The sequence below is a fragment of the Prenolepis imparis genome, unplaced genomic scaffold (genome assembly GCF_030444845.1).
Source record: "Prenolepis imparis isolate NDT839.2.m4 unplaced genomic scaffold, iyPreImpa1.0 SCAF_9, whole genome shotgun sequence".
Classification (NCBI taxonomy): Eukaryota; Metazoa; Arthropoda; class Insecta; order Hymenoptera; family Formicidae; genus Prenolepis; species Prenolepis imparis.
The window spans coordinates 1,122,644-1,146,665 of NW_028141167.1; the positions used below are offsets into that span (position 1 = coordinate 1,122,644).

Here is a 24,022-nt window from a genome sequence, read left to right on the forward strand (position 1 = left end):
AGAGCGTTAAGAAATAATAAAATATTTTTAAAATATATCAAAAAAATTTTTTAAATGTTTTAAAATAGGAAAAAATGTTTACTATTTACAACAAAAAAATTAAAATATATATTTAAAAAAATTCTTTAAGATTAATTTTAAATTAAAAAAAAGGAATAATCGAAAAAGATATCATTCTAAATTCTAAGTATGATGGGCATAATTTGTAGTAGGTAATCTTAAGTAATCTGAGATAGTAGGTAATCTTAAGTAATCTGAGGTAATTTAAAGGTAATCCGTATCAAGGGTAATTTTTGTACACTATAACCACTAGTGACCAACCCCTCGGGAAATGCTTATTAGTCGGTTAGATTTCGGATTTCGAGAAAAAGGCAAGAGAAGCCTGACAGCCATCTTCTTCTCATAAATACATCACTGATAAAATATATGCATTTCCTTTAAAGGATTCTTTGGAATATTCTGAGACGAAAAGTTTAATACGAAAATACCGAGGCTATAATAGTTATTTTTTAATTATTAATGATTAAAATTCACCAATCAGAGAGCTGAAATTTTGCGCATTCAAGCACGATGAAATATTTATAACAAATGCTACCATACGAATTGGATTTCTTTAACAATATCGAGTTTGTTATCAAATATGCAATGATATTTTTATTAGAAAAATATTTCTGCTTTTATACGGAATCTATATATTTGTACATTACATCCGCGTATTTAATGTCTCGGAACAGGTCACAAAATATATTAATTCAATAACGAGATATTACATGTCTTAGATGTCAAAATAAATTCATTAGATACTATATTTATTTGCCTTATAGGTATGACAAAAATTGTTTTTTTTTTTTTTTTTTTTTTTAATAAAAATATCTGTATTTTTTTATAATTTTGATATTGTTAAAGGAGCCAAGTTTTTTATGGTAGCACTTATTATTTTACTATGTCTGAACGAACAAAAGCTCATCTGTGATTCATAAACTTTAATCGCTAATAATTTAAAAACTATGAGCGATTTATGTATGAAGATTTTTATCAAAGGATCAATATTGAAATAATCGACCAAACTAGCACAAATTTTTTACTTTATTAAAAGTTACGACGTTTCGACCATATGGTTGTGGTCCTTTTGTGAGCGAATCTTTTGAACATGCTTATCTATTATTCACATTTATAACTGTACTTGAAAAGGACCACAACCATATAGTCGAAACGTCGTAACTTTTAATAAAGTAAAAAATTTGTGCTAGTTTGGTCGATTATTTCAATATTGATCCTTTGATTAATTTACTAGCGATATTTAAAGAATTTATTGTTTGAAGATTTTTATCTTAAATTATTCAAAAGATTAGACTATTCTTAAAAGAAAATAGATTTTAAAACACACTGTATATCATAAAAATGTTTTTAAATAACTATAAAAGTAATCATTTACACGCCATACTTAAAACCACAGTACAATAAAATATATATTTTAACTATATATTTATATATACAATTTTATATATTTTCTCGAAAAAAAAAAAAAAATTTAGAAAATAAGAATCATATATCAAATCGTCTATAAAATCAAAATATCGAGTTTGTTCCCATCGTTTACTGTTAAATTGTCTATCTATTTCTCATTCAAATTTTTAAGAAAAAATATAAATTATATTAATAAATCGAAAAGTCTTTGATATATAAATATATATTAAGAAAAATCTTTTTATCGGCTCTCAGTATTTAATAACTAAAATGTGATTCTTAAAATCGGCCACAGAGCCAAGCCCGAAAATTAATTTCCAATTTTTCGGCACGGTATCTCGAATTGAGATTACAACGTTCCATCAAATTAATAATCCTCGACTTATTACAACGGGAAAATAGGCGAGAAAAATATAGGTCCGAAAAGTCGCTGAAGCGGGAATGGCCGATTTTAAGAATCACATTTTAGTTATATAAATATATTATTGAAAGTAAAAAAATTATTGAAAAGTTTGAGATAATTAAAATAGAAGATTTAGAGGAAATTATATTATGGGACTACCATACCGCACGGTTATATTATGTCGCCTAATAGGATTTGCTTAATAGGATATGCTGAAGATGGTCCAAAGGAAGAACCGAAACGTTTAAATTAAATAAAAAAGAATTATTTAAAAACAAGTTTGTTGCGCTTAATTTTTGCGCCTGGCTCTTATGAGCCCGTTTCCTATCTGAATTTGTATATATTATGTATATATACATTTTAATTTCAAAATATACCATGCGTGTAAAATCGTCTGTAAAGGTTGTGCAACGTAAGTATCTGTATTATCTTGCGCATGTATAGTTAATCATTAGTAAACAATTTTCTATGTTTACCTACTTGCACACATGTCTACCGTGTGTTCGGTTCGAGCCGGCGAAGATAACAATCAAAATCTGAAGAATAATGTCTCTTATTTTCGACATAAAATTACGATATAAGATTACATGTGATTGAACGTGCTTCAAACTGTTGTTAGCTTGGGATATTCGATTATTTATAGTGTACGCGCTGTTGACGAACATTGTAGGAAACTTATTTCTGCATTTCTTAACGTATTGTTTATATATAAGATGCTGCAAATCTACGAAGATTTTTCTTCAAATACACAACAGATTTTTTTCTTAACTCTCATTTGTGAATTAATCATTAATTTGAGAAAGAGAGATATTTTTAATTTTATTTTCATAACAATTAAAAAATTATTCAATACTATCTCGTTGTGTGATAACTATAGTAGTGGATATACAATAAATAATTTAGCATTGATTTTCGGGTTTGAACCGCGTAGACATTTTGTTTTATTCCAACGTTTCGAATATTTCAGTTCACTTCATCAGCGAAGAACAATCTGGTACTGGTATGATCCTAATCCTGATACCTAATCCAGTATCAGGGTTGTTCCTCCCTGATGAAGTGAGCTGAAATGTTCACGAAACGTCGGAATCAAATAAAATGTCTACGCGGTTCAAACCCTCAATGCTATTATGTTCATGTACACCGCGTAAAATATCAAAGTCTAAAATATCAAAATAAATAATTTGTTCTATTTATTTCTCTCTTACGGCTTATTTCCTTTTTACGGCTAACTGAATTTTCCTATTTAAGGACAAAGGCAACAGACAATAACTGAAAGCTTTTACCAATCTCGAAAAGATTTTAGGCATTCTAGTATATATACGAACACAAAGAAGACAATTAATCAACAAAAACTGATAAAATAAAAAAAAAGGATGCTTAGTTGGATTTGACAAAAGTATAATTTTTTACTTGAAAAATTCTTCAGTCATTTGAAAATTAGAATTTTCTTTGGTATAATAATATTCAAGAATCCATTAAATAAACCTTTTGAGAATAACCAAAATGCCGTCAATATTGTATAAAATTCGGAACATGATTATATAATAAGCTTCTACAATAGATTGTCATACAGTATAAAGAATGAAATAAATACAAAAGAAAAAAAAGAGGAAAAAAAAAGGAGAGATTAAGAGGAAGAAAGAAAGTGAAAGACGAAAAAGAATACAGCAAGTGCGCGTCTCTCAGCTAGCCGTTTAAACTTTAACTCTCTTGCCGCTTCGTTCGCCTCACGACCGCGCAAGCAGTTAACACCCTGTGCTGTTTGATCCCGCCAGTAATAAGGCCCATCTCGGACCATTTCGCGAGATAGCATCCTCTTAGCTTCTACTTTTCGTTTTTCTCTTTTCTGCCTTCTTCTTATCCTTCTCTGATTCGCAAAGTCTTGTTTCGCAGTGCACCGATCCGATCTAATAAGTCGTTAATACTGTTCCCGAGGGTTGTCTCACTCATCAAAAGTTTTACATGTATTGCGAATTACCGAGAATTCTAAGTAACTCCACGTAATGCGCCGTATAATTCTAAGTAATGTGACGGAATGCGTGTAATTATGTTTTAATTCTTTTTTTTTAATAAAATACAATATTTAAATATTAATACTGTTTAATTTAGTAAAAAAAAATGTAATTAGATTGATTATAAAAAGAAATATCTCCATGTGGAGATCTTCATATACGCATCTGCAATACGTATATTTAATACGATATACTTATAGATTGGGGTATACATGTATATGTATATTGCTTGTAGAAAAAATTGCAGAACCCATAAAAATTTCTTGAAGGCTCTGCAGTGGGTAACGGCGAAAGAGTTACGTTAACACACACACAATAAGTCAAAAATAATATAATATAATATACAATTATGAATTTTCTATTGTTCTTATTAATTTTATATAATTAATATTTTGTTTTAATTGTAATATTTATTAATTTTTTATTTTTTACATTTTATAATTTAAAAATAATAACACATTATAGAGACAATAATTAAAATTTGACAAAATTTGCCCATTATTTTGTACACATTATTTTTTTCATTAAATCTTTTTTCATCGAACAATTTGTAATTTTATATACCGGGTGTCCCATTTTAAAGGACCCACTCAAATATCTCAGAAACACTGCGTTAAATCGAAAAATGTTTCCTACAAAAGTTGTAGGGTTTCGAGGGGGACATAACATAGTAATATTCATATGACCTTGGGCGGCGCGTCCAAGGTCAAGTGAAGGTGAGAATGAATATTTTAAATGGAAACCCATATTTTTTATTATAACATCTTTTTCTACTAATTAATTTGAACAACTTTTATCTGAAGCATTTTTTTATTTTCCTAATATTTTTTCTTTTTTTCAAAATTCATTCTCACTTTTATTTGACCTTGGAGACGCCGCCCAAGGTCATATGAATATTACTATGTTATGTCCCCCTCGAAACCCTACAACTTTTGTAGGAAACATTTTTCGATTTAACGCAGTGTTTCTGACAATGAGATATTTGAGTGACCCACTCAAATTTTAAATGGGACACCTGGTATATTAATGTATATCTATACCTGAATGTTGACTCGTATTAGCCCGCTCAATGTTATCTTTCTTATTTCAGGTTCTAATATTTTGTCTCGTTAATTATTATATTCTGATGTGCATTGTGATGTTAACTATTATTATTTGTTCTGAAAAATTCAAACTAAGAAAATTTGATTTCAATAGGATGTCTCACAATATGTATTATAGGATAGGCGGATTCTTTAAGGGAGCTTATCCAACAAAAACACAGTGTGACACAGTGACAGTTTACAATACATATTAAAACTTTTGATGAATGAGATACCCCTCGCAGGAGTCCTGTTCCCAGGACTGTCACTTAAACTTCTCATTTTTCTTCAATCGTTAAGAAATAATTTAATATAATTTTTTGAAATTTGAATACAGTATCGAAATAACACAAAGCAAAAATGGATACAGCCGCATATAAGACTTCTCTGGCAGAAACAATAACAATGCGAATAATAGAATACAAAACTTCTTTGTGTTCAGTAAGTTATTTTTGTTACGGATTTGAGAAAAAAGCACAAGATATAGCAGATATATAGGTTCAGAGGAATCTATTATTTATAAAAGTCAGAAAGTTGAAATGTGTATTTCCTCGATAAGAGCTATAACGATTTCTCCTTGACGATGTGCGTGCCAAGAATAATATCCACGTTCGCATCGAAGATACATTGTTATCGAATTTGCGCAGGACGTGAATAATTTATGCTAATAACGCGCATAATACAAGAACACGTACGACATGACCACGTGCTTCCTGCTCATCCGCCCGTATATGTGCTCGCCCGGCGATCGGAAAATCGGGCACAAGAATGCACGACGATATCGTGAGGGTGCCGACGATTACTTTTTTAACGTACGGAATATTACGGAATTTGCACGTGCGTTATCTCTAACGGTCACTGCTATCCAAGCTCATTAGTGCTCGTACTAATCGAAAGAATTGAAATTACAGGTACTGCGTACTTTCTGCGTGAAAGATTTTTTTTCCTTCTATTTATAACGCTCGAATATTCTCTCAACAGAGAGATATGTGACATCTCCGGGAATATATACGTATAAATATACTTGGACCAAGTACATCAGCAGGAATCGAATGTAGAGATATTCATTGTGACTCGGCGTTCAATATGCTATGTCCAAATACATATAATCGGGTACGTATAATTATACGAGGCGAACGAGAGTCTCTCTTCGCGGCCACATCCAAGGGAAGGATGTTTGAGAAGCCGCGCCTCGAAACGTTCTCTTATTTCTTTGGCACCTTCGATTGACAATTCTCAGGCTAACCGCGAGCGGCACGAGACTGGATTATTTGCTCTATCTTCCTCTCCACGAGATCTCTCCTCGCCTTCTTTTCGCCGCGATTCCCCCGTTTTCTTCCTCTCTCTCTCTCTCACTCTCACTCTCTCTCTCTCTCCGTCTCCTCTCTTTCCCCTTGTCACGATAATGTACGCGGCCGCAATAAGGATGTACCGAGAATGTCGTTGACTATATTACGGCCTCATACTCTTTTATAGCCCGTCTGGGTGGCGCGCATACCATCGCCATCTTGTTAACCGCGATTAAATATTGATGCAAGAAAACCGATATCCGAAGCCTCGAGCGGTTTTCACGATGCTTCGCGGAATCGCCTCGCGAGAATCTAGAACGGCAATTTCCAATTACGTTTGTCAGCTTCTTCTTCTGCGCTTCTTTTGAATTCGCGCGAGATATTGCGCGTTCTACGTCGATCGTAAGAAAAATGATTCGGACGAGCTGTCGCGTATGGCATTTATAAAAATAATGTTACGAGAATATTGAAAAGAAAAAAAAAAAAAAAAAAAAAAGAAGTCGCGTCGAACACGAAGCGCTGGGTAAAAACCCGCGATTCCTAACGGCCGCACGGTGTTAATTTGCTCCTCGCCGATGCGAGGCCCATTATTGTGCAAATTGTCAACGAGGCAGATTGCGCAAACGCCCGACAATGGGGAGATGATCGCGCGCGAGTCTGCGTGACTGTCCCCACACGGAGGGGGGTTAAACCACCCCATCGTTAGTGTGCCGAATCAACCGGAAATTCCAGCTTTCGTCGCTTCCGTATTCAGTCGAGAGGGCTACGAGAGATGCAAGACGCGATGAAAAAGGAAGGAGAAAACCAAGTCGTTTGCGAAGGAATTAGCCAAAGCGAGATAATGCGACGAGCGACGTCTAGCAGCCCCCTTCGAGAGTTGGCTCGATTGTCATGAAAATATTTATTATCGGAAAAGAGAGAGGAGAAGAGAGACAGAGAGAGGAGGGGACAACAGGCAGAACCTCCCTATTTCCAGATAATTAGAGATCGACGTCTGTCAAGATTCTATAAAGAATCTGCTACGCGACAGCTGAAGACAACTATGCAAATCTTCTCAAAGGTTTATCTATTCTTCTACCAACCTCCATCGATACTTTTTACGCCTTGAATCTCCTTGGAGAAGGTAATTTATGATCTTTTCAATTGACTATTCTAGTTGCATATATTTTCCAGTAATGTAACCTTCGTGATATATGTAATATTGAAAATACAAGGATGAATTTTCTCTTTTCTAATTCTTTAATGGTCGTTTCTAACGCTGCCATTAAGTTAAATAGCGTAAAAAAAAATTAGTAACGCATTTGAAAAAATATTTCAGAGTTGTTTAATAGTATTTCAGAGTTGTTTCTTTTTATTATTTTCGCCATAGTGTTTTTAGCGTATTCATGATCGGAAAATGATTATCTAAATCGAAAAAACGATTTGCCGAAGAGAGAGGGAGTAGAAGGCGGGGGAAGGTAACGAGACGGGAGCGAGACGGGGAAAGATTGCTCCGAGAGACGAGACAACCGTGAAGAGATCGCTTTCGTGATCATTAATTATCCTAGAAAGTGCGAGAACGGGAAAGATATATACGAAGGCAAGATGGTGTGTGGTGGAGAGGAAAGCCGAACGAGCGATAGAAAAGGATAGAAAAGAGAGCGAATGAAATGGCGAATGTCACCGCTACAAACCGAAATTACTGTGACGAAAGATTAATGATGCTTTCCATGCTTTATTGCCCGTATTTATAAATTCAATTCTCGAAATTTCTCTTTAAAGTTTTAGTTTTATCCTTGATATAACAGTCACATCAAAATCCAAGGTCTTTGTCTGATTTACCAATTGTTTCTTTTGTATAAAGTTCAATCTAAAATAGTGTTTTCTTGAATAAAAGAAAAAAGCTAACGGTTTCCCGTATCCTATTGCTTTTCCAAATTCCTTCATGTCAATTTTGAGAAATTTAAAATCGCAAAAAGAACTATTTATTTTAATTATTTAACATTTTAGGATTAGTTATTGCTATGATATGCGACATGTTGGAAAAGTTTTATTGTAACAAAAATTAAGCATGTTATTAATACTTCCAATCATCAATAGGAATTTCTTGTGTCGACTATATAGTTGATAAAATATTCGTGATTAAATATGGAATCTATTGTGAAAAAGTTGCGAATTATTGAGGATCTATCAAATAGTTTTCAATTGAATTATTCAAATGTAGAGGTTTTATTCAAATGACTGAATACAAAATCTAATATCAAAATTGAGATAAATTCTAAATACATAAATTTTTACAAAAATTCAAACATTTCCCGTTCTACCTGCACACGAATTTAGTCCCCATCATTCTGGATTCTGGAACACCCATAATAGAAATTCATTTTTCTACTTCCTGTTAGTTGTTACCTGAGAGAGAGAGTTGACAAAATAGATATACCTATATTATATACAACAAAAATCGATTCTTCGTTTTGTTGTATATCTATCCAGATTCCCCGCAGAGAGAGAAACAGGCACTTCACGAAAAAAAGGTTTCACATTCCGGTGATACCATTGAATCACATTCCGGTGATACAATCAATTCGAAAATATATGTTCTAGATTTGATTATTTTTTTTTATAAATTGTTTAATATGACTCATGTGATTCTTTAAGCAATGGAATCAACCTCGATTTATGTGAAAAAATTATATTTTGTTTAAAAAATATATAAAAATGAACTTGATCTCTATTTTGCATTTCTACATACATCGATATTCTCTTCAACTGAATCAGTGAGAATGTCACTAATCAAAGCAATACAAGATTTTTTCGAAGATTTTTGAGTGTTTCATTGATTTTCGATGAAAATATACTTTGCTCCGCGTCTGATTATGACAAATTTCATACTGATTTTTTTCTAATAAATTGCAGTAGATTCTTTCGATAAACGTGAAAAAGATAGAGGCAAAATTTCTATTCGAACAGAGACCTCGCGATTAAAATATTTCGCTAGAACATATCGCGAGAGACTTCGCGTTCTTCACCGATACATTATCATATCGTACCCGCATACCGATGGTACTCATCGCATTAATTAACTCTGGTCCGAGCGTTTGCTCTATACTCTATACGATGAAAAAGACCGGCGGAATGAAAGAAAACAGAAGAAAAAAAACGCAACCTTCTTTAAATAAATCGCCGGGAGTGACGGATACGAAGGAAGGAAGATTAACGAGCACGGTGTGTCGTTCGATTCGATACGTCGAATTAACGCGAGACAGAAACGAAGCTCCGCGTATCGGTTATTAATGACTTACGAGGTTCTGCCAATGTAAACGTTAGCGATGCCGCGTCGCTTTGAATTCGCTTAGAGACACGTTCCTTATACGTGAATACCTTATATACCTTATAGACGACGCGTATAAACGTGTGAATCGAACCGACAATGGCGAACGATTAATTGGCCATAATTGGATGTAATGACGATGTTTTCGAGCGCGCGCGATACATGAAGGGTTAACGGGTGAGAAAATATCGTTCTTTAGCAGCGTATTTCAGAATGCGTATTGTATATATACATATGTATAATAATATATCCCGTTTTGAATACATTTAACGATTTCACAACGAGGCGAATTTGTTTTCAGCGAACTAAATCGTTATTGCTCGACGAAGGTTAAACGAATTCCAGTCGCGCTCTCGTTGCGCGTATATATATACGCGCGGAGAGGGCGTGGGGATGAAAAAATCAACCACCGCCCTCCGTTCCCTGAGTGGCAGGTTCACTAATACGTACTCTCGCGTTCGCCTCTCCTGCGAGCAATATCGCCCCGGTTTCTCGCCGATATGCGATGTACCGAGATAGAGGAAGACAGAAACGGTAGGGTCGCCGGTTAACGATGATAGGGTAACTATAGAAAGAGAAAGGGACTATATATACATATGTGTGAGAAAGAGAAAGAGGGAAAGCTCAAGCCCATAATGTTGGGGGAGGATCCGGCTATCTCGTGCCAATCTTCTTTGCGTTTTCTCGCGCACGCATATCCTTTCCCCCCTTGTTTAAGTATACATCGATCCATTCGATTCTCGACATGATAAAAATATACCTCTCGTCAAATATCGCGTCTTCATTATTGTCAAGTCAGTGCATTGATTTCTCTTGTAAAATATATTTGTTTCGCATACGCTTTTCCTTTTTCGTGCACGATATACCGCGCGGATGTTGCTATAGCGAACAGAAAAACCGATGCTGAAGGGGTACGAAGGGGAGGCGCGATGAAGGTGGAATGGCGAGGGGATGGAAAAGCAGCGGATCCCCGAGGTAATAGCGCGGAAGTTCCGACATCGTTAATCTTGCAGTTCGTAGGTCGACGGATAGACGTATGTATGTACGTGTCGGATAGCGTACATTCGTTGCTACGAGTACCGCACGAGGCCGCACCCCCGCATGATCGACAGCACGGTGGTTACGGAACCTATCCCAATCGATCTTCGCATTTCTGTAAACGTTCACTTAGCCTTCTTTGAATGTTATCAAAATCGCTATCGAACTCGGAAGATTGATCGATTCTTAATGATTCATGGAAGATTGGAAGAATAATTAGAAGAAGAAACTATTATAGATTAAAGAGAAAACAAATCTATGATCATATATAAAAATATATAATTATATATTTAAATTGTTTTCTTTCTCTTGTATAATTTCTGTCCGTATATATCTACAAGAAAAAAATTAAGTGAATAAAAAACATATAAATTTTTATATTTATGATTACATATAGACAATTTTTTTCACTTCTTCAAATTTTATTTTTTATTTTAAAAAATGATACAAAAATTATTCTTCTTATTATTTTTCCTGTATACAAACACAAATTAAAAAGAATAATTGAAAAATAATTGAAAAAATAATTTTTGAATCATTTTTTCAATAAAAAATAAAATTTGAAGTGAAAAAATTGTCTACATGTAATCATAAATATAAAAATTTATATATTTTTTATTCAAATGTGAATTAGATACGGCTCAATTATAAATAATAAATGAATTGATGAAACGGGCTATAATTGAGAGCCGAACGCGAAAGTCGGTGCGCATAAGTTGAAATAAATCGAATGTCTTGTAAGATTTAATATTGTTTATTATCGTACGTTTCGGTCCTCAGGACCATCCTCAGCATCTATTGGTATAACAAACTTGAAATTCTATACAAATTTTTTTTTTTAACACGAATCCGTTATTAACATATTAACTATGAAATAATAATGGATTCGTGTTTTTTTTTAGATTGTATAGAATTTCACGTTTGTTACGAATAGATGCTGAGGATGGTCCAATTCTGAGGACCGAAACGTACGATAATAAACAATATTAAATCTTTCAAGACATTCGATTTATTTCAACTTATGCGCACCGAGTTCTGCGCTCGGCTCTCAATTAACCTTTCATCAATTCATTTATATTTTTTATTCTTCTTAGTTTTTTCTTGTATATATATGGACAGAAATTATACAAAAGAAAGAAAACAATTTAAATATATAATTATATTTATATGTATATGATCATGGATTTGTTTTCTCGGATAGGTCAATCTAGTTTTTTCTTCAACACACTTATATTTGATTATATATAGATTCTTTTCCCCTAAATAAATATAATATTTATAAAAATCTATGTAGGTATAATAATATATCTATATATAATATATAAAATATATTAGAAGCAATTACTCGAAGAAAAGCTTTTATTAATTTTTCAATGAAAATAGTTGGAATAAAATATTTCCCCTTTCAAATTATCAAAGCTATATCGATAACTCGTCGCCAAGTGGATCGATTATTTATGAAACGTAAAATAAGCAATTACAAGATGTTCCATTTTCTAATAATCTATTCTTAGAAAAATATCTGGAAAGATAATCGTAAGTTAAATCAAATTAACAAGAGGAGCACGGAAGATATTACGAGAGATATCAAGGAGAATGACTCGCGTCTTCATAGTAATCGCGATGACAAAGGAAGTCCGATGATGATGAAGAGTTGTACACGAAAGTTGTAGGTTGTAGAATTTTGAGGAAGACATTTTGTGTGATTAGCAGTTTTTTTTCCACCCCGTTTTTTTTAATCGCTACTCTTATTGTTATCTTTATTTATCTTTATTACCTCTATATCTGTATACTTAAAAATTTTGATAAAATTATTTTTTTGTCCAAGTCATAAATCATTGTAAACAACATGATGTCTATATATATATATAATTTATTGTTATATATAGTTTCGAAGAAAATTAGATTTAAGATGAAGTTCTGATACTGAATATTCACAGGTAAAAAAAGCGAGTTAATTGCGAAAGCCAAGGTTGCAGTTTTTTTTTTCAAAGAGTTATTGTACGTCCCAAATGTGAACCATCAATTTGGATTTATTTGACAACAGACAAAATTTTGTCTATTTTCACATTGAAATAATAAAATGAAGGCTCTGATATATGTATAAATATAAAAATTCAGGTAAAAAATCCAGGAAAAAATGTTAATACGAGCCAGGTATAGAAATTAGGCAACAAACCTGTCTTAAAATCTTTTGGATCTGATTTATTTCTTTCTTTAGACCATTTGAATGTTCAAATCAAATAAAGATTTTAAGATGAATTTGTTAGGCTTATATACACAAAGAGAATTTTCTCAGAATGACCTGAAAACCATAATCGTGGAACAATGGTATAGAAAGAATTTTACGAGAATTTCTCTGATTAAGGGGATGCTGACCCTCATCGACAGAGCAATATTTTTCTACACCGTTTTCTTTTTATTGATTGAATAGAATAATAAATGCTTTTCCACGATTAAAGTACATATAGAAACAAAGTTGGAACCTTTCAAATTTATGTAAAAAACAAAAAAAAGTTGTTTAACTAAAAATATTTTTTTTGTTTTATACATAAAATCGAGAGGTTCCAACGTGGAAAAATATTTATTATTCTATTCAACCAATAAAGAGAAAAGGGTGCAGAAAAATATCGTTCTCTCGGTAAGACAGGACAAGGTCAGCATCCCCTTAATATTTATCACAATAAAAATAATATCTATTACAATAAAATATAAAATGTTTGATTAATTTTACTATGCAGTTTAGTAAAATTAATCAAACATGTTTTATATTTTACTGTAATAGATATTATTTTTATTGTGATAAATATTAATCAGAGAAATTCTCGTAAAATTCTTTCCATACCGTATTGTTCCACGATTACCATGATTTTCAGGATAAATTCTAAGAAAAAATTCTCTCAGTGTACTTTCTTCGGGCATAGAAGAGTCTTATTAGTCTATTTTCAAAATTTTTTTCTTTCTATGAAATATGTTTTCGATCAAACGATATATGTATGAAAGAACGCAAAAACGAAGATTATCGCGCCATCTATTGGTATTTAAAAGAACTCGTTATCGTTCGTTTTACACAAATTCGCAATTATCAGAAAAGACAAACAAAGGTAATACTGAAAAAGGCAAAAGCGGAGATTTACACAAAATTATGATTCAAAATTTATATAAAAACTGAAGACTCACCGATACGATGTGCAGCAGCGGAGTTGTAAACTGTAAAATATAAATACATAAATTATATAGTGAAATTTAAAATAAATATTTCGAAAAATAAAATTATTTATATTGAAAATATTTAATTAATAATAAAATAAATAATAAATAAATTATTTACCATATAGTTGCTCCGCCGTTGCCCGATGCCATCCTGGATCTCCTTCCTTTCTCTCTTTTTCCTTGGTTCCTCCTTATTCCCTTATGTGAACTGTAAGTTGTAAAATATAAATATATTACAATTATTATTATTATATATATTACAATGCACAAAAAATGTACTAAATATGAGTATATTTAATATATTAAAGTATATACTAAACTTTTTATAAATTTATAAACTATTTAAATAAATAATAGTACAATAAAATAAATAAATTATTCACCAATATATAATTGTTCCGCCGTTGTCCGATGCCTCCGAACCTCCTCGTAGAAGAAGCTTCGAAACACTTGCACTCGCGTTACTTTTTTTCGTTCGCGACGAGCGGCGACGTCCGGGTTTTATTTATCACAATCTTGGACGCGTTTCGGTAAAACGCGAGAAACGCGAGAGCTTATTCGCGCACGAAACCGATGCTCCGTTTTCGCGTCGCCGCTTTTTTCAAGACCCACTTATCGGAGGGCCTCATCGAACGACGATGACGACTCCTGGCGACGCACTCAGGAGTCGCCGATATTCCCGAATCGGCCACTACACATTTCACTAATTACCGCGGAAATTATATATTATCGGACGCGTATCGTATTTCAACGACGCCGCGAAAGTATTTTTGTTCAAAGTTACTTCGGAGAAAAAAATTTCGGCCAAATTTCGAGGAAAAACACGATTGTCGCGATTCCCGATGAGCTATCGACGCGCCCGATATCTCCGAATAACTGTGCGTCGAAAAGTCGTCGAAACTCCGGATAGATAAAGATCGTAATGGCCACCGCGAATACCGAGAATTATCCGAGCGGCCGACGAGATCAAATTTCGTGTGTCCGATCGCGATCATTTCGACGACTCGAGTCAGAACTGCCTTGTTTTTCGCGAGAACGAACTTTGGGCCAGTTTCACAATCTCCGATTAAATTATACCTTGGTCTCTTTTCAGATACGTTCTTAAAGAGAGACGAAGGGATGAAGTTAATCGACATTGGTGAAACTGACTCTTTTCGAGCGAGATTCACGGCCGACGAGGTCAACCTCGCGCGTATGATCGCGATCACCATGTTCGTATACGCGACGCGATCGGATTTATACAATAATTAATGTCGTAAAGACATTAATTAATACTCACACTTGTACTATCTTCAGGAACCGGCGATGAGCGCGCGAACGTTTGATCACGGACAAGTGCAAATGGCGGCAGCATTCTAGATTGTGTTCAGAAATGTATTCAGCTAGGGTGAAGCGTACGATTGACCAATCAGGACAAAGAGATCCTCGGTCTCCAATTGGTCGGTCAAATTCTGCACTTTGACGTACGGATTTCTGAACGTAACCCTCAAGTTTCTTTCGACGTAATATGGCGCCATTTATGAATCGCTTGAGTTATCCATCCATGAGTAAATTACTTTATTTACTAATTAGCATTGCGTGTGTGTGTGTGTGTGTGTGTGTGTGTGTGTGTGTGTGTGTGTGTGAGATTTATACTGTAATATTTGTTATAAATATGTAAAACAAAATAGAGAGATTTAAAATAATTTAAATTCATGGGAAAAAGTTCATATGTATATATATCAAATGGAAATAAATATAAATTTTTATATATTTATATATATATTTTTTATAATAAATATAATAAATAAATTTAATATAATAAAATGAATAAATAAAAAAAAAATGTATATGTATATTATTATAATATTTTTAATATATAAATATATATTATTATACATTATTTATATATATGATTATATAAATATGAATTTTTTTATCTTAGGAATACAGCGCGATAAAAGATTATTCTTGCAACAAAGTTGCATAACGCGCGCACCGAGGAATATCAAATTGCAATCAAGGCGATAAACCGTATCAAATAACAAGTTTGAAAAATATATAAAAGGAAGAAGTTTCTTGGGTTGCATGTAATTTCTCGTGCTCAGTGCACATTTGGTGGTCGGTGACGTCGCGTTATAGTGAACGACTCGGTCGAAATATTATATTTTCCAGGAAAAATAGTTTTGTACAGATATCTTATTAAATTTTATAAAGCAACGGGGGTTCGAAATTGATTAGATAGAACGTAGTTGAATCCCATTAAGTAACGGTCACGAGAGTCAGGTCGGATGAGATAAAATTACGATTGAAACATTTGTGTCGTGAAATGTCGAAGAGAATGCAGATTTCCTAAAAAGGACATTAAAGGGCTGAAAGGACAATAGATTACAGTACAATAGGAATGAGATGTCACTGGTGAATTACATCGACAAAGACTACATGATCTAGGAATCTAACCAGAATCCTAGTCGCAGATTCTAAAAAATTACAAGGTTTTACAACATCATGACTACGGCGAATTACACTATTACCACGTAATTAATTTGTGTTCCCTCCCCCGATATCGGAAAATACGTAGTGCAACACATCCAGTTGCCTCGGCAAGAAAATGTCTTATTCGAGCGAACTTTCACGCTCTCAGGAATACCTGAGTTTTCGTAGCTCAGTACCTCTAAGGAAAATTGTCGTCGACGCCGATGGCACCAAGGTATTATTTCAGTCAGTTGTTTTTCGATAATTCGATATCTGTTTACTCTGACGTTTATCTCCTTTTATTTTTTATCATTGAATTACGCATAAAGATGCGAGGCAACTTGTGATCTCTGATTCTAACTATCTGAGCATCGAAGAAAATAACGAAACACTGCAATTTTGTCTTGAAATGTAATTGTTTCAGGGATGGAAGGTGTACGATTCCAATCCAAAAACTATCAAGTGCCCGCTTATATGTCTTCCACCAGTCTGCGGTACAGCTGATATCTTTTTTAGGCAGATATTAGGCCTGGCTGCCAAAGGTTATAGAGTTATATCAGTGAGTTGGATATAAAGTCCTGAAGCATTTAAATGTATATGCAAAGTAAAAGATCTTGTTTACATCGTATTGATGCAACGGTTGACAGGAAGTTCACCTTTATAGGCTGAGCCACCGGTATATTGGAGTGTAAAGGAATGGTGCGATGGATTCAGAAAACTCTTGGACTACCTGGAACTGGACAAGGTCCATCTTTTTGGTGCTTCGTTAGGTTAGAATGTATAAGCAAAATATTCACTTTTTAAATCACATATCACCTTACAAAGTAAAATGCATAATTATAAATTTTATATTCACAGGTGGTTTTCTGGCACAGAAGTTTACAGAAATAAATGTACACTGCCCTAGAGTAGTATCTTTAATTTTGTGCAATACTTTTACGGATACATCTGTATTTAGTTACAATGATTCCGCAGCGGTGTAAGTCAGTCATTTTATTACAAAATAATTTACTCATTTTTATATCGATTCTTTCTTATTATTGCATTTCTTTTATATTTACAGTTTTTGGATTTTACCCTCCATGGTACTGAAGAAAATGGTAATGGGAAATTTTGTAACCGAGAAGGTTGATGGAGAGATCATAGAGGCAATCGATTTTATGGTGGAACGGGTATGAATCTATTTTCTTTAATTTTTTCAAAAATTAATGTAAGACGAGGGAAACATGTACCGAATGTGTTCTGTTTGAAAAATTATTTTTAATATATTTATATTTATGTGTACATATACTTATCACAATTTTTTAAATTTCTAGCTAGAGAGCTTAACGCAACCTGAATTAGCATCTCGTTTAACAATGAATTGCATAAATTGTTATGTACAACCTCAAAAGATATGTCATTTACCAGTGACAATAATAGATGTTTTCGACGAATATGCTTTATCAAACGCTGTTAGGGAAGAAATGTATAAATGCTATCCAAACGCAAAATTGGCACACTTGAAGAGTGGTGGAAATTTTCCATACTTAAGCCGATCGGCCGAAGTTAATTTGCATTTACAGGTAAATTTATTAAGTACAGTTAGCAATTAAATAGAGATATTCTTATTAGTTAGATGATTGATAAAGCATTAGCGGAATTGTTTTCAGATTCATCTAAGACAATTTGAGGATACTGAATATGCAGCCTCAGAGACAACTAAAACTTAACATAATGCATTTATATGTTAGGAAAAATTGAATATTAATTAAACAAAAAATGAATTCCATTGCTCATAAGGGGATAGTAAAAATATGGGCATCTGCGCCTTTTATATATCGAGTTAAAGATAATTTAATTGATATCTCTCAATTTAGCTTTAGTAAAGCAATAATTTATTGACAATGTCCAAATACTATATAATATGAACTATATATGTATACGCGCTGTGTTTGAATTTATTATATCAAACGTATTTAGTTCCTTAAATGTAAAGATCATTTATATCTTGTAATATCCTGATTTTCTTTTATCTGTAAAAAAAAAAAGAATATTCTATCGTTTTATCAGTAACTTAAAGTAAAATAACTATAACAATAAGAGATATCTTTCTAAATTTCTTTTATTATAGATAAATAATTTTAACTGGAACCTAATATATATTTTCCAAAATATTTATATTACGACTAGAATTTACAAATGAATTTTTTCATAAAATTTTATGCAATATAAATTTATTTAGGCGTATAATTATTTTATTTTATCCGTTTCTTTTATTATTCCCTTAGGAGCTACGCACATATTTAAAAGCAGCACGATTATGGTGTGCGAAATGAGAAGTTGACCATAGTCTGCTAGGTCGCCTGACCGGGAGACCGTATAAGAACTTGCTTGATATCGATTCCCTCATGTGTGCTCGCTCGCATTTCTCTTTTAAAATCTCGTATTACAGGGCCTGTTCTGTCCAGTATAATATATCGACATCGTCGTCCCTAATAGTTTCTTTTTTCCGTTGATTTTTGAAGAACTTTTTAATTGGCCATAATAGTATGCATAATTTAAAATCATTGACATAAAGGATGTTTCTGTGATTAATATGTTTAATTGCATAAATCTCTCTGAGAATATAAAAAAAAAAGTACTAAAGAATTTTTAATTACATAAATTTCATCAAAATATGCAAATTAACGCGAAATATGCTAATTCATAAAAAAATTTGTACGTTAAATATATTAATCATATTCACAAATACGGATATCTGATATCTTTTATGAAAAATGAAAAAGTTGTTTATTAAAATGATTAATGAAAATTTTGATTTGTACGACGTGTAAATGAGATTCACTTATTGATAAGCTTATCATTTTCACACTCGCTACCGATGTTGTTCCATATTAATCTTCCTGGTGTGTGAATTGATGTATAATCCCTCTCTGGCAAAGAACGACGTATGTGTAATGTATAATGTACGTTTCACAGTTCAGTCTCTCACCTGCACGCAAGGCAGCCAGTATCCGATCGCGATAGTGTATCCGTTGTGATGATAGAATAAAATTTTATAATAGCTCTTACAGCACGTTTCAAAACATTGATATCGTTCGGATTGATAAATCACGTAAACTGCAATCTGATTATTTTTTCGACAAGCTCTTTAGAAAATTCTTTGTCAGTCGTGAAGTAAGACAGATGCTGGCAAGTCGGTGTTGTATTCGGTTTCATATATTTTCTGTGTAATTAATTTTTTTTAATTAAAAGAATTATTAAATTTTTCTCTTTTCCTCGATCGATTGTGTATAGTCGATCGCGTATTACATCGCGCCTTTTTGTAAAATATTAGACTAGTCAATTTTTGTAGATACATGTTAAATTTTTATTCTACTTAAATATGATACATATGATGTGTGTGCGTGTGTTTTATTTTAATATTTAGCAATTTTTTTGTCAGAGTTTTTGTTGAATGATTTTCCTGTAATTATATGTCACTCTCAATGAGTCATACGTTGAACAAATGGGTCGATGTAGTCGCGTCATTATTGTAATGAGACATGCTATTATCGATGTACGATCTATATTTAATCCCTCGTGTGATATTACGGTATGTTGATGCACATCTGCTTTTCGTAAACTTATCCATAACTAATCACGCAACTGTGATTAGTCCAACTCGTAACGAGAAATTGTCCTAAAGGAAAATAGCTTGCAGCAAAATCTAATTAAGTGAAAGGAACGCTGACCACAGGTTCGCCTTAGAAAGAAACAACGTCAACGATAGACATTTATTTTTATTATCGTACAAAGGAACAAATTCTATTAAAGTTTCGAACTTGTTATCCTTAATCTTTTAATTCCGCGCTATATTTGATCGTAAATGTTTCCTCCCCGCGCGAAATTTCTCATTAGATTTTAATTTCCATCTTATTCATCCTGATTTCATTTTCCCGCAGATATTACGAGGACGCGATATTACTTTTCACGACAAATCGGAATAACATCATGATGGATTCACCGGAATTGTGAAAGTTTTCATCTCTGCATCCCCTGGAAAATACGCAGTCTTAAAAAAAATGGATAACGTCAACGAGCGATCACGTCTCGTGGACAGCGGAAAAATAGCGACTTCCACGAAACTCGCTTATGCTCTTGGACATGTCTTCAACGATTTGGCAGCCGCCATGTGGTTCTCTTATACTCTAATTTATCTTCAACGAGTGGCATTGTTAAAACCCGTCGTCGCCGGTGCGCTTTTGCTCCTAGGTACGCGTCCAATTATTCATACACACGTATAGACGACGACGTTATCTTAGTCGTCAGCTACTGATTAATGTCGAAACGATTTTCATTCAAGGACAAATCATCGACGCGATTGCGACGCCCGTGTTTGGTTTCCTGGTCGATCATTACAGCAAGAAGAAGATCTGGCACGTCCTCGGTTCTGTCATGGTCACTCTGTCCTTTCCCATAATATTTGGCGGTTTCGCCAATTCGTCTCCTACCACTGCCATGTTTTTATACGTAACGAGTATTACAATATTTCAAACGGGCTGGGCGGCCGTACAGATCTCTCATCTATCAATGATTCCCTCGTTAACTAATTCTCTCTTGGCTCGAGCCGATTTGACCGCAATAAGGTATGTGAATTGCAGCATTCTCTTTCTCTCTCCCTCTCTTTCTGTTTAAATTACATCAAGATAAATTTGATCGTAGATATTCTGCCCAAGTTAGTGCGGCCGTGGTAGTTTTTGTAGTTACGTGGATAGTTTTACCAACTAGTGGAGAGTCGATGGTTCAATTGGATCAGCAGGACGATTATAAATTCAGAGTACGTTGAAAGAAGCGCGCGCCGAGAAAGAAATTTTAACGCGGGAGCCAACGAGAGAACGCGTTGTAATAATGTATTTTATATTTTACAGAATATCGTTTTGGTTCTCACGGCCTTCGGTCTGACCGCGACCGTCTTTTTTCACATTTTTCTAAAAGCGAATCTTCTGGAGCGAGCAACATCCTCGAAAGCGAACATCGAGGAGCCGATTTCATCGTCGGACAATTTGACGAACCGTCGAATATCATGGCTTGGTATCTCGATCTTGTTGAGAGTCGCGATGCTCTACGTAGCGAGCAGATTGTTCATCACTCTCAGCACCGTGTACCTGCCACTGTACATAGAGGAAACGGAAATCGGAGGCAAGCAGGCGTTGGCTACTGTGCCATTGGTCTCGTACGTATCTTCGTTCGTGGCCGCTTTGCTACTTAAATACATCAACAGAAGTTGCGGTACAAAGGTAAGTCTTTGATGACACCCTCCTAAATGGAATCAGTGCATTAGCACTGACAGAGCCATGTGTTTTCAGTTATAGCACTGCAAACAGTGAAATCTCACTGAGGAAAATCAGTTGGTGATATAATAACTCTTGGAATCAGTGAGATTTTAAAATACGTCTTATGTGTTCCTGGAAAAAGTCTATATATATATATAATCAAATATAAATTATATATATATATATATAAACGACACTTTTTCTAAAAGCAAAGTGAAAATTCTTCTAATTATTTTTCAATATTCTTTTTATTATTTTTTTCTGTACGAACAGAAATTATGCAAAAGAATAAAATATATATGAACATATTTTATATAGAATATATTTTCATACTTGATTATATCTAGACTTTTTTCGGGTTATAATATTATATATGAGATAAATTTATAGAGCGATATATTTTGTTAGAGAAATATCTGAGTTCGATCAAGCCTTTCATTCATTTTTAGTGCGTTTATCACATGTTTATCATCATTAAAAATAAAAAAAGGAATACCTTTGTATTCTCGATAGAACAAAGATCTTTTGTATTCGGAAACTTCCTAAAATATAATGAAATTATCGTAATGCAATATATGAAAAACACAGTTGGTACCTGGGTATCCAATCTATGAATTGACATTAATGAAAAAGTAAAAAATTATGCAAATTACAGAAAGGTTCAATGACTTTCATCATGATTTAGCTTAAGAGAGTATAGAAAAGAATAAAAAATCAAGAAAGAAAGGTCAAAAATGTATATTCATCTTTTCATTTCGAAAATAGGTGTGCTATTTTCTCGGAGCCATGGTCGGCTTAACGGCGTCAGTCGTTACGGAATTTGTCGCGGGTAATACGACAGTCGTGTATGTCGTCGCCGTGTTAATTGGCGCGGGAAGCTCCATTACGATGGTCACCGCATTGAGCGTCACCGCCGAATTAATCGGCTCCAGAACGGAACGCAGCGCACTCGTGTATTCCATCGTCACGTTCCTCGATAAAATCATCACCGGCCTCGTGGTGATATTCATCGAGAAGTGGTGAGTAATATTCCGGCGCGGAACGAATTTTATTTAATTACGAGTTGCAATTTTACATATATGCGATATATATATTGATTCGCGCGCGTGCGGAGAGAGAAAGAGAGAGAGAATAAGGGAGAGAAGAGCGCGCGGATATATTAAATTTATTCCAGGGAAAATTTATTTTTAACGACCTTCGGATGCAAACGGCAATTTGATTAGTTATTTCGTTATTCATCGTATGTATATCCGTTATTTTTTCATCATTCCGCTTTTATTCTCTTTCAGGAGATGTAACGACAAGGAACTCTGTTTCAATTATAACCGAGACACATTGTCCATCGTATGCGCTTCCTCGATGATACTGGGACTCATAACTTTGATATCTGTATCGCGTTGCCTAACTTGAAACACAAAGACGGATTGATAATGCCTTTCGCATGTCTGATATAGATTGCAATTTAGTTTATCATCCCGTACGTACTGTCGTCCAAGGGACTATAAACACTGTACATTGACGACGTTATTTCGTGTTTTATACTCGCGATGCCGTCTTATCGGAATCGCAATAAATCTAAACAAAAATCCATTATTTTTCTTATACCTATTTTTTATACTCGTTTCGCCGTCTTGTATCAAGATCAGAAGAAATGTAAAAAAAAATCTATTATCTTTCTATATTTTTTCAAATTTATCTCTATTTCGAGATCGATTTAATCGATTCGATTATCATCCGTTTCCTCGATTTTAATTCGGTGCAGCCGCGCCAGATGTCGCCGAGTGTGCGATTCGGCAGTTTCAAAAAGGAACGTTCCCTAAAAGGAAGGCGCGTCGCGCCATCGCAGCGATGGCGCGAGAGTACGATGACCCGCTGCTCGCGTTCGCACGTTACATACCGTGCTGGCTCGTCGCGCGGTTGCGTCGTAGTACGTCGTACGTCGAGGTATAGAAAGAGCCGCACATTCGGCGGCGGCGGCGGCTTTATCGCGCGTACATACAAAGCATACCGATGAAGCGGGAGTGGGGGGCGTGAGGCGTGAGGAGTGAGGAAAGCGGTAGACGCGGGCGGCGGGCTCGCCGCGCCACTGCGCAGACGCCATTTTGCTTGGAGGGGTAGTAGAGGGGGGGGATCGCGAGCGCACGTTCACGGGGCATGGCGTGGTACGCGTTCTAGTAAACAAGTTGTGTGTGTCGAGTCGCGCGGGGAATCTCGCGCGCCCCGAACGCGATACCCGTGATATTTGTTCAACGAGACGCGGCCGTTTCGAGTCGCGCGTCACGACGCGTCGCGTCGTCGTCGTCGTCGTCGTCGTCGTCGACGTCATCGTCGTGTCTCGTCGCTGTCTAAAAATCTCGTCGTACCGTTGCTACTCCTACTGGTGAAAGAGAAACGGTATCGTATGGATAAATAAACGTTAATTGGCTCGGACTCGGTACTCTAGCCGACTCGATATAC

General features: G+C 34.4%; 2 protein-coding genes across 5 annotated transcripts; both read left to right on the plus strand.

The window, feature by feature from the left end:
- The first annotated feature begins 15,787 nt into the window (after window positions 1-15,787).
- Window positions 15,788-19,652, plus strand: LOC145940875 (maspardin). The gene is made up of 7 exons (XM_083046516.1): window positions 15,788-16,503; window positions 16,693-16,827; window positions 16,933-17,038; window positions 17,127-17,247; window positions 17,332-17,440; window positions 17,585-17,833; window positions 17,921-19,652. The coding sequence occupies exons 1-7, from the start codon at window positions 16,405-16,407 to the stop codon at window positions 17,978-17,980; spliced, it is 879 nt and encodes a 292-aa protein (XP_082902642.1). The 5' UTR covers window positions 15,788-16,404; the 3' UTR covers window positions 17,981-19,652.
- LOC145940874 (major facilitator superfamily domain-containing protein 12) lies at window positions 19,234-23,151 on the plus strand. Of its 4 annotated transcripts, none has more exons than XM_083046515.1 (7): window positions 19,234-19,365; window positions 20,195-20,504; window positions 20,596-20,878; window positions 20,955-21,069; window positions 21,161-21,529; window positions 22,331-22,584; window positions 22,855-23,151. In XM_083046515.1, the coding sequence occupies exons 2-7, from the start codon at window positions 20,315-20,317 to the stop codon at window positions 22,973-22,975; spliced, it is 1,332 nt and encodes a 443-aa protein (XP_082902641.1). In that variant the 5' UTR covers window positions 19,234-19,365; window positions 20,195-20,314; the 3' UTR covers window positions 22,976-23,151. The 4 variants fall into 4 exon arrangements, with proteins under 4 accessions (XP_082902641.1, XP_082902636.1, XP_082902640.1 ...); XM_083046510.1 differs by having other exon boundaries at window positions 19,340-19,480; XM_083046514.1 differs by lacking the exon at window positions 19,234-19,365 and adding an exon at window positions 19,692-19,845.
- The last annotated feature ends 871 nt before the right edge of the window (window positions 23,152-24,022 follow it).

Coding starts and splice junctions, on each gene's coding strand:
- LOC145940875 (XM_083046516.1), top strand. CDS start 16,405: ATGTCTTATTCGAGCGAACTTTCACGCTCTCAGGAATACCTGAGTTTT. Junction 16,504..16,692: donor TCGACGCCGATGGCACCAAG/GTATTATTTCAG, acceptor TAATTGTTTCAG/GGATGGAAGGTGTACGATTC. Junction 17,248..17,331: donor TACAATGATTCCGCAGCGGT/GTAAGTCAGTCA, acceptor TTATATTTACAG/TTTTTGGATTTTACCCTCCA.
- LOC145940874 (XM_083046515.1), top strand. CDS start 20,315: ATGGATAACGTCAACGAGCGATCACGTCTCGTGGACAGCGGAAAAATA. Junction 20,505..20,595: donor CGGTGCGCTTTTGCTCCTAG/GTACGCGTCCAA, acceptor TTTTCATTCAAG/GACAAATCATCGACGCGATT. Junction 22,585..22,854: donor GTGATATTCATCGAGAAGTG/GTGAGTAATATT, acceptor ATTCTCTTTCAG/GAGATGTAACGACAAGGAAC.